Source organism: Vitis riparia, chromosome 8 (assembly GCF_004353265.1).
Source record: "Vitis riparia cultivar Riparia Gloire de Montpellier isolate 1030 chromosome 8, EGFV_Vit.rip_1.0, whole genome shotgun sequence".
Taxonomy (NCBI): Eukaryota; Viridiplantae; Streptophyta; class Magnoliopsida; order Vitales; family Vitaceae; genus Vitis; species Vitis riparia.
The window spans coordinates 20,382,588-20,392,915 of record NC_048438.1 but is presented as its reverse complement, the minus strand read 5'-3'; the positions used below and the strand labels follow the sequence as shown (position 1 = coordinate 20,392,915).

At 35.5% G+C, this 10,328-nt stretch overlaps 2 protein-coding genes across 4 annotated transcripts; one reads left to right on the top strand and one right to left on the bottom strand.

Moving 5' to 3' along the window:
* The first annotated feature begins 269 nt into the window (after positions 1 to 269).
* On the top strand, positions 270 to 4,860 carry LOC117921263 (enoyl-[acyl-carrier-protein] reductase [NADH] 1, chloroplastic-like). The gene is made up of 13 exons (XM_034839107.1): positions 270 to 454; positions 1,392 to 1,705; positions 2,226 to 2,335; positions 2,465 to 2,520; positions 2,607 to 2,691; positions 2,791 to 2,838; positions 3,194 to 3,268; positions 3,360 to 3,471; positions 3,633 to 3,684; positions 3,768 to 3,819; positions 3,922 to 3,979; positions 4,246 to 4,344; positions 4,488 to 4,860. The coding sequence occupies exons 2-13, from the start codon at positions 1,429 to 1,431 to the stop codon at positions 4,637 to 4,639; spliced, it is 1,176 nt and encodes a 391-aa protein (XP_034694998.1). The 5' UTR covers positions 270 to 454; positions 1,392 to 1,428; the 3' UTR covers positions 4,640 to 4,860.
* A 460-nt stretch (positions 4,861 to 5,320) lies between these two features.
* On the bottom strand, positions 5,321 to 8,535 carry LOC117919706 (non-structural maintenance of chromosomes element 4 homolog A-like). 3 transcript variants are annotated; one of them, XM_034836943.1, is made up of 7 exons: positions 7,913 to 8,533; positions 7,733 to 7,813; positions 7,321 to 7,573; positions 7,128 to 7,218; positions 6,283 to 6,499; positions 6,064 to 6,155; positions 5,321 to 5,827 (listed from the first exon to the last, which is right to left on the bottom strand). In XM_034836943.1, the coding sequence occupies exons 1-7, from the start codon at positions 8,055 to 8,057 to the stop codon at positions 5,570 to 5,572; spliced, it is 1,137 nt and encodes a 378-aa protein (XP_034692834.1). In that variant the 5' UTR covers positions 8,058 to 8,533; the 3' UTR covers positions 5,321 to 5,569. The 3 variants fall into 3 exon arrangements, with proteins under 3 accessions (XP_034692834.1, XP_034692835.1, XP_034692836.1); XM_034836944.1 differs by having other exon boundaries at positions 7,321 to 7,568; positions 7,913 to 8,004; XM_034836945.1 differs by having other exon boundaries at positions 5,763 to 5,852; positions 7,913 to 8,535.
* Positions 8,536 to 10,328: the final 1,793 nt, after the last annotated feature.

Here is a 10,328-nt window from a genome sequence, read left to right as displayed (position 1 = left end):
GGATATTTTGATAACGTTGCCTTCTATTTTATTTTAAAAAAATGTAAATATAAATTTTTGTATAAAAATAAATACTCTTATACAAAAGGTATATAATTACTCTATATCCTTAAAAAATACTTTTTAAAATTTTAAAATTTGAGCTATAGCCAAACACATTTTTCCCCTAACCCTAAATTTCAAAATTTCCCCACGTTTTCGAGGCTCCCAAACGGGCTCTACTAGGGTTGCCAACATGAGCAGGGGCATGATCGTCCTTTCGAGTGGGCGCCAAAACCAAACAGCTCACTACCTGTTCTCCTAACTGCGGAAATTCCAAAGCTGAAGCAGTTACGAGCTCATCAAAGGCACCCTCGATCTCATCGAAACCCTTCTATTTTTCTGATTCATATAAAACCCCATTTTCCCGTTTCACAATCTTTCTCTGTATCCCAAGCTTTAGCGCCGAAGAGAGGTGGGTTCCCTTATATTTCGCTTCATGTTTCTCAAAAAAAAGTTGGGCTGTCAAGCTCCATTTCTATTGTGATCGTGTTCTGAATATGGTTTAAAGTGGGCGCATTCATTGTGCTTAGAGAAATGGGATTGTTTTTGGAGTTCTGGACTTGTTATTTCCAGATTTATTCTCTGTTTGGTTTCCCAGAAAAATGCTCGGGAAAAGGGGGTAAAATTTTGAATCCGGTGATTCAGTTGATCTATGGCGCACCAGCTAAGCCAAGTCGTGAGAGTCCCATGACGCATACTTTTAATTTCTTTGTATTTTCAACATTTCCTTTGGAACCAGACTTGCTGTTTGTGATGGTGATCTTGATTTCTTATATTGTTTTTTTTAAAAGGTATAATTTATTTGGTATTTACAGTGTCCATATCTCCCATATCATTTCCGACAGAAAGTCTTTTTTTTTCTTCTTTTTTTTGTGGAAAATTTATTTTCTATTAAAGATCAGCTATCTTTAGATTTAGGATATTATTTCCGAGTTGAATTAGTGTTGTTTGTTTGATTATTTGGATTTAGGGGTAATTTGAGAGCAGTTTTGGGGTTTGCTGTATAAGTTTAAAAACTATTTGTTGTATTTAACCTATAGATTCATCTCCGTGGAAGATTCTATAGAGGGTAAAATGACTTTAGTGCATCTTTTAGTGTTTTGGCTTATCTTTGTTAGATTATTTGTTGGCGAGGTTGCATAAAACCTCCACATACTGTTACTGGGTCTATGTGTTGATTATATTTATTTGTTGTTTATTGATTATCTTGTGACCTTCTTGATCCAGTTTTTGTTATTTGAATGAACCTGTGGGTGGAAAGGAAAAATGCTTCAAAATAGCTTCCTTTCTTAGGCATTTTCCTTTCATTCTTCACATTTAAATTTGTTTTGTCGTGGTTTCTTTTGCAGGTATATTTATTCTTGTTTCGTGATTAGGCTACTGAAAATGGCGGCAACTGCAAATCCCAGCATGCACATGGCAACTGCCAATCCATGCATTTCTTCTTCTCGCAAAATTATCAAGCCGAGCACAGCATCTTTTGTGACCAAGGTTAAAAGGGCAGCTTGGTCCAGGCTTACAAGCTCTTCGCACTTGTCATCCGCACGGCTGTTCTTTCAGAACTCCACTTCAACTCCTGCAAGATTTGAAAAGGTTGTTACAAAGGCAATGGCTGATGCAAGTGAGAACAAGCCCCTGCCGGGATTGCCAGTTGATTTGAGAGGTTGTACATCTTCTTGATTTCCTATTTGTTACTATTGTTGTAATAAGGTGTTTTCCTATTTGTTAGGTTTTAATTTTGAAACTTCAATAACTATGATATTTGCAGCTTGCATTATAAATATTGTTGGTATTTTTTAATTATTTTTTGGGTTTTGCATGCTTCTTGAGCCACTGTTCAAGTGAATTAGAACCGAACCATATAAATGTTCTAGAAGCCTTAAAATATGAAATGGAACTCAACTGTGAGACCAGTCTCTAGAGCCACTGTTCAAGCAAATTAGGACTGAACCATATAAATGTTCTAGAAGCCTTAAAATTTGAAATGGAACTAAAATGTGAGACCAGTCTCTAAAGCCACTGTTCAAGCGAATTAGAACTGAACCACATTTACCCATGAAGGTTAAACTAGGTCACAAGAGCAAAAGTTGGAAAAAGAACCAAATTAATTGCTTCTACCACTTGTTCACACAATATGAACCCATCTATTTTGACTAAACTAACATAGTGAGTAATACTGGCAGGTAAGAGGGCATTTATTGCGGGTGTAGCTGATGATAATGGATATGGTTGGGCAATAGCAAAATCGCTTGCTGCTGCAGGAGCTGAAATTCTTATTGGCACATGGGTGCCTGTATGTAAATTATTCTAACTTCTTTAATTGACTTGTGGATAGACTGATTCATGAGTTCTGGCAACAATGTTTTGTTCCTTGTAAAATTTTTTATTTTTTAATGATAATAATAATTTTTTATTTTCATAGGCCCTCAACATTTTTGAAAGCAGTCTACGTCGTGGGAAATTTGACGAATCACGCAAGTAAGAACAGATTAGCATTTTCTGGTTGTACTGAAACTTTTATGTTCATCAAACTGTTTTTGCTAAATGGAATTTGATACTTTCAGGTTGCCAGATGGTTCTTTAATGGAGATCACCAAAGTTTATCCCTTGGATGCAGTTTTTGACAGTCTTGATGATGTCCCTGAAGATGTATTGGAATAGCTCCTCATATGGTCTTTTGAATAAACATTTTAATCATATTATATCCCAGTGAAATTGTTATATGTTGTTCTGAACCATCTGGTGCAGGTAAAAACAAACAAACGCTATGCAGGGTCCTCAAATTGGACTGTTCAGGTATCATTCTCTCTTTGCTGAATAAAACTGATTGTTCAATCCAAGTATGATGAGTTGTGAAATTTAAAAAGAGAGAGAGAATATTGAACTCTCAGTTATCTTGGATATGAGATGTGATTATGCTTTGGTACATTTGTTGATTCATGAATTTCTGTGCCTGTATAGGATATTTGAGATCTGTTGTGCACTTAGAACTGCATAGATTACTAGATGTGTTGCATACAAAAATATGAAAAAAGTTACTATCATATGGCTCAGCCCTTTCTGAACTCATAACAGGTATTCAGGCAAAAATTGTGAAAACAAATTATGTTTTGTTTTGTATCAAAGTCATTATGCTTATAATGCCTTGCAGGAAGTTGCTGAATCTGTTAAACAGGATTTTGGAAGCATCGACATCCTTGTGCACTCACTCGCCAATGGACCAGAGGTCTTTTCCAATTTGACATTCTTATGTTTTTGGTTTATGTTTTTCTTTCACCCTGGTCTCCGTATTTAGCCAACAAAAATTCCATACACAGGTCACCAAACCACTCCTGGAGACATCGAGAAAGGGATATCTTGCAGCTATTTCTGCATCAAGTTATTCCTTTGTTTCTTTGCTCAAGCATTTCCTCCCAATAATGAATCCAGGTATATTTCCTATCCAATTTCCTTTTTGTTTTGTCTTTTCAAGTTTTTCTTGCTTTCAATTTATCTTTATTCTTCCTCTTTTGTTTTTCCCCTCAAATCTTCACAATGTGCCATGAATCAATGTTATTGGCAGAATTTAAGCTTTGGTCTTGATTTTACAGGGGGTGCTTCAATTTCTCTAACATACATTGCCTCAGAACGGATCATTCCTGGGTATACCTCTGCTTTCCTGATTTGCTCAACTGGCTTATGATTCTTGCAACAAACTATTTTAGGGGAATCTTAATTTTATGCAGATATGGTGGGGGCATGAGTTCAGCAAAGGCTTCTCTGGAGAGTGATACACAGGTGAGTTTTTTTTTTTTGTATTTTTTTAGTCCCTTTTTGTTGGCCATATCCATTTAATTTCTTCTAATGCTCGTAATTGAATGTAAATTGTGCCCGGTACAGGTACTGGCTTTCGAAGCTGGGAGAAAACACAAAATCAGAGTCAATACCATATCTGCAGGTACTCTCCCAATATCATGGTTTCATGGTTGTGACCTGGTACTGGGTGGTCTGGAGCATGTGCTCCTAGTATAACTGATGTTATCCTATATTCAAACTAGAAAATCAATTGCCAAATTAAGGTTCACTGATATGGTGTAGCCAGTAGCTGTGAAAGATGGCCAGGATCTGTGAAGCAAAATCGAAAAAATTTTGAGTTGTTTCCTGTGTGGACATGTTGAATGCCGAAAAACACTTCTCTGACACTTTCTGCTTATAAAAAACCAGGTCCATTAGGAAGTCGTGCTGCAAAAGCAATTGGATTTATTGACATGATGATCAACTACTCTTTGGCCAATGCGCCCTTACAGAAAGAACTACATGCAGGCAAGTTATTTTCCTCTACTTTCTGGCATTTGGTTGGGTTTCATTAAAAGTTATTTCAAACATGTGCTTGAGAAAAGCAGCACCAAATGCAACATTCATTTTTGATAATTCTGGATACTAAGGCTGAGAAATAAATGGAACAGAGGAGGTGGGGAATGCTGCTGCTTTTTTGGTGTCACCATTGGCTTCTGCTATCACTGGTGCTGTTGTGTATGTGGACAATGGTCTGAATGCAATGGGGGTGGGAGTCGACAGCCCAATATTTGAAAACCTTGACATTCCAAAAGATCACTAGAGGTAGCGGTAACAAGTGTGCTAAGTGAACCATATTCAAAATTTTGATTCTGCAAAAATAATCTTTGTTATGTATTTTGTGAGAATAGATCAGTTGGCGTATCCATTATAATATGAGGATATCTGATGGGAAATTTATCCTTTGCTATCATATGATGCTCTATCTGCAAAATACTTCACCTCATGTTGTTTGTAATAGCTGTTGTGCGATGTTAGAGGCGAGATTACTGTCCCTGAGCTTTGATTTATGTTTGAGTCCCCTTAGGGCTACTAGAGGTTTACCCGGTTGTTAACTTCAAGGCCCCATGGGATTAGTTGAGGTGTGCGTAAACTGGTCCGGACATCCACGATTATATATAAAAAAAAGCTTTGATTTATCTCCAAATTTCATTGAGATTGCAATTCACACGACCGTAGCTAATTTGAATTCACTAAAATTTGTATGAATTTTCGTGGCCACCTCCACGTTGTGATTTTTTCTCCTTATAATTTGAAACATTTGTAAAGATAATTTTTGTCAAAACTTTTTATTAGATGAAGAAAACTATTTTCATAAACAATATATGAAATATACTATATGATATTCTTTAATCACAAAGGGGTTATAAATGTCAGAATGTGAAATGCTCTCTAACAAAATTCAAACTTCTCAATTTCTTTATGGGGCCTTGCGTGTAACAAATAAAGGAAAAACCGAAGGAAAGTTATGGAAAGGAAGAGGATCATAGAGTGAAACAAATCCGAGGGCATATACAAGAAATCAAAGAAATAAAAAACTTGTGGCTCAATTCCACACACCACTTGAAGCTACAAAGTTACATATACGTATAACTGTATAAAACATCCAAAGGAAGAATTGAATTTGGGGAAAACTAAAAACATATCCTACGTTGTCTGCAAGTCATAGACATAAGGGGAAAACTCTTGCATCTCACCTCAGCTTCCGCTTTCCCTTTCGGATGACAGCAGCTCTTGTTCCTGCATCATCACTTTCTGGTGAGTCTTCCACCACAGCCTGCTCCTGTAAAACCAGACCACGATTCCTAGACAACTTCCTAATTGGCGTTGTAGGTGCTGCTGCTGCTTCACATTCTTCAGCTACTGAGTCTGTTTGAGAGTTGTTAGGTAGGTTTACTGAATTCCTTTGCGGCATCAGCTCCTCTCCAGCTCCAACAGAAGTTGCCATCAACTGAAAATCAATGAATTTTCTAAAACTATTTTATGTGAAGACAAGTGAAAAAAGCAGAGAGAAAATGAGTTTAGATTAAAGAGATAAAGCAACCCAGAATCATGTTAGGCCTAAAACTCTAGAGTAAAATGATCATATGATAGTTAACATCATTGGTAAAGCATCACCAAACACAAAATATAAAAATCATTAGTAAGATGTAAGAACTTTAATTATTCAAAATCTTGTTGAAGTACCTTCCAATCCTTAAAGTCAAATCTGAAGACAAAGTGGTTGTAACAGACCTCCCCTGAGACAACGGCATTGGCAGCAGGAGCATTCCTTGGTGCTGAAATGCAAACACAATAACAACAATGAGGAAAGAAAAATGCACACATACACACACACAAGCACATGCAGAAGGCGAGGGAAACATAATGAACCTAAAATATAAATTTTTTGGTGAAGGATCTTACAAACTAGATGGCAGCCTCTCTCATCCACAGTTATTTCCGCCCGCCCATCTTTTACAAGAAATGACAGAGCAAATAAATTTTCCACTGTCTGGGCAAAGGAGTTTCTATTCAAAATGAGATTTTCGAGCCTGACCCTTTTATTCTTCCTCAAGATATCAAACATAATTGACATATTCTTATCAGTATCAGATTTCTCTTCCACGACAGTATCATCAAGCTGCACAACGTCACAACAAAATATATGTCAATCACAGAATTGCCTAAACAACAAGGTAGAAAATAAGAAGTCACCATTGTGTATGAATTTACAAATCAGTAGCCTCACAGTTGAAATGTTAAACTTCTCTTCTACTAGATACAGAATTTTAGCTAATACTTGACATGAAAATGCTGCTCTGACCTAAGGAGATGCACAATTTCCATTGTTCTAATGTGTGTAACAAAGTAAGCCAGAAAGTGGTCTCAGTTCCTGGTGGTTAACCAAAAAAATAGAATAAACAAGACAGAAGATTTAGTCACCATGTTTTTCAATTCTCATATTTAACAGGAGCAACATCACATTGGTTTTATCCCAAGTCAGGGTAACAGAAACCCTATTTTGCATGACAAGTAATTTTCAAAGGTGGGTTCAAAGCTTCAGCTGACCATGCTTTTCCATCTTAACACGAACCAATATCACATTGGTTCCATGCCAACTAATGGTGATGGGTCACCATAATAGAAACCCTGCTTTGCAATGTGCATAACAAGTGATTTTCAAAGGTGGGTTCTTAGATTAGAAAAATTATTATATCAGTAATCCTTCTGATAAATCAAAAACTGCAATTTAGGAGAATCATTCTTACCTCTTCAGGCCGAGCACTTTCGGTTGGTCTCACACGCTTATTATGAACAACAGGCTTTCGTTGCTTCATTTCAGTATTCATAGGACCAAGCCTGGAGACAAAGCATATCAGAACCGGATGAGAAACTTCAAAATTTAAATCTAAAACTATTAAAAACCAACAGACGACAATAACAAAGAAAAATCTTTATTACATAGTGCAACATCCAGAAGCCCTTTTGAAAATATGTGAGACTACAAGGCCTATGTCCTTCCAAACAATTGAGTTCCCAGCATCCTCAGCACTAGTGCTTACTCCGGGATTTTGCCCAAACTCCTGAAGAAGACAGGATACAAAATCCGAAGGGGTAATTCCTTCATTGCCATGAGCCTTCACAGAGGTTACTAAGGTGTTTGTGATGTCCAAAAGAGCCTCTGCATCTGCAACCTGTTCTCTTGGCTTCTGTACTGAAAATAAAATTAAAAAAAGGGAAAGGGGAAAAAAAAAAGAATCAAAATATTAGTTTCCTTTTCCTTAACCGTTTTCCAGGTAACCAAACAGTGGGGAGCAGAAAGACCAAAAAAATAAAATTTAAGGGGGAAAATCTAATTAGTTTGAATGAATACCTTGCTGATGCAAGCTTTCAACCTCATTGATGATCGACTTAAACTTATCAGAATCAACTTTGGTAATGTCCTCTCTCCCATCTGCGCACACATCAGAATCTTTATTAGCCATCCAAAGCTAAAGACCTAACCCAACAGAAAGCTAAAAAAAAAAAAAAAAAAACCAAGCAATTGAATTACCGCAAATTTGATTCTTCACGGCGAGGTACCGTGAGCGCAGGACTCTACGTTCAGTCACACCTTGGTGACCTGAATTATCCGCTCCGGCTTCGTTTGCATTCGCTCTGCTACTACTACCCACTTCACGTTTGACAGTCCTGACCATGGCGTTTTGGACCTCCTTGAACTTTTTTGGGTGGAAAAAAAAGAAAAAAATCTAAAAATTTGCTTCCCTATAAATGAATTACAAAACCCTAGATTGATGCCGTGGGAGAAAACAAACCCGCAAACCCTAAACTTTAAAAGACAAAAAGAAAAAAATGCAGAATCCTAGAACAAACAATTCCAAGAAAACTGAATATTTGCGCACATACAACTAAATGGTTCGCGTTAGACAAATCCCACCACAGTGTTTTGAATTTTCTCGCACTTCGTCGGGAAAACTCTGGGAAAATAGGTTGTAGACACCTAGAGGAATGACTAATTACTAAGAGCCCCAAAATTCAAAACCCTAGATTACAAGATGAGATTTTGAATAAAAAGTTATCGGTTCCCCTCCCTAGTCCCTCCTCTGAGTCCTATAGATAGACTCTTCCGCTGGAGGTTAAGGATCCGTTTGCCTGCTCAGAAAAATTTAAATTTTCAAACTCACGTACTACATCCTCAGAATATTAATGGTTTCAAATATATATATTTTTTAAGGTGAACTTTATATATATATAGAGTAAATATCACAGCCGTGCTTTGGAATGCTAAAATAGAAAGTCCAATAGAAATAAGAATAGAGATGAATTAAAATATATGAACCAAAATAGTTTGGGTTTAATGAGATCCTATTAATAAATAATCCAAATGTAATAATTAATATAAATTTTATAAATTTTCTATTATTTTCCTTCATTACAACATTCAAACATGTCTTCTTAGTGTGTTTTTGTTTATTTATTTATTACACATAAATTAATATACAACTATCATTTTATTTTTAAGTAGAGGAAATCAAGGGTATGTTTGATTTTAAGAAATAGTTTTTTAGAACCGTTTTTAAAAATTGATTTTTGATTTTTATAAAAAAAAAAAAAGTTCCCTTAAAAACTTAAATGTTTTTAACATATTTTTAATATTTTAAAAATAATTTTTATTTCTAATGTTTTATGAAAGCAAAAGAAAATAACTAATAAATGTTCTTTGAAAACACCTAATTTTCTATTTAGAATTCAGAAAAGAGAATAGTTTTTTATTACCAAACATGTTTTTTTGTTTTGAAAAACCGAAAATAGTTCCTAGGAAACTCTTCTCATAGTTCCTAAACATGTCCAAGTATTTTATTTTATTCTAAGAAAAAAAAAAAATTGTTGTACAATTGTCATTTTTGTTTATAGCACTAGGCAATCAAATATCTTATTTGATTTATGGTGAAGAAATATAAAGAAAGTTTGAAAAAAAATTACACCTAAAAAATTGATTTTATATATATATGTTAAATGTAACACTAAAAGGGTATGATAAAAAGTCGTTAAATTTAAATTTAAATTTAAATTTAAATTTATTTTATTTATTTATCTTCCCTTGCAGAAAATGATTTCGGAGGACCCTCCAAGTAAATGCTTATCAACAGTTCATTAATCGTTGCCTTTTCCTCTGCATGCAGCTGAAAATTGATTGGCATCTATGATCTACCCACCAAATGAAGATGTTTGCTTTTCTTAAATCCACTCAAAACATTTAAAATTTCCATTATTCTATTTAACCCTGCCTCTACTTTTCAGCACGAGGTGCCAGTGTCCCTGATTGGTATGTTCATCCTCTAGTAAATTCCATCATCATCTAATAGAATTCAGGGTTTGTTTGAATGTGATTATTGCAATAGCACCGTAAAAGCAGGTGCTTTAATGCATATTATAAGCAAAAAGTAATCAAATATTATAAGATAAAGCACTTTTAACCCTTAAACTTCTATTAAGAATCAGTTGACAATCCATTTAGAAATGATTACGATTTTAAACATTTTTAATAAGCACTTTCTTTATTTAAGGCGCTTCTAATGTAAGCGTAGTTAAGAAAAGGACTGCACGCTAAGAGGATGTTAAACTTTAAAGTCATACTAAGACAGACTTGAGGTAACAAGTGGGTAAGAGGCATGAGGAGGATTCACTGTGTGAGGAGCTCAGCGTCCCAGATGATATGATGGGGGGAAAATCTTTCAAACAAAATATCAGGGGTGACACATTCATTACCTGACATCAGAGCAGCAAAGCCAAAAGAATGTAGAGCCCATAGTTACACATAAAGAAACCCTCATTTGAATAAGAGTTACTAATCGATTCTGCTTAATTGCACTCAATTAGATTAAAGTCCAGGTGTCTGTTGTACCTGTTTGTGTGTGTGTGTGTGAGAGAGAGAGAGAGAGAGAGAGAAAGAGAGAGAGAGCGAGAGA

Excerpts from the sequence above, each read along its gene's own strand:
- LOC117921263 (XM_034839107.1), top strand. The coding sequence starts at position 1,429 with ATGGCGGCAACTGCAAATCCCAGCATGCACATGGCAACTGCCAATCCA. Across the intron at positions 2,839-3,193 it reads CCTCAAATTGGACTGTTCAG|GAAGTTGCTGAATCTGTTAA; the intron begins GTATCATTCTCT and ends AATGCCTTGCAG. Across the intron at positions 4,345-4,487 it reads ACAGAAAGAACTACATGCAG|AGGAGGTGGGGAATGCTGCT; the intron begins GCAAGTTATTTT and ends TAAATGGAACAG.
- LOC117919706 (XM_034836943.1), bottom strand. The coding sequence starts at position 8,057 with ATGGTCAGGACTGTCAAACGTGAAGTGGGTAGTAGTAGCAGAGCGAAT. Across the intron at positions 7,814-7,912 it reads CGTGAAGAATCAAATTTGCG|ATGGGAGAGAGGACATTACC; the intron begins GTAATTCAATTG and ends ATGTGTGCGCAG. Across the intron at positions 7,219-7,320 it reads GCTTCTGGATGTTGCACTAT|GCTTGGTCCTATGAATACTG; the intron begins GTAATAAAGATT and ends CTTTGTCTCCAG.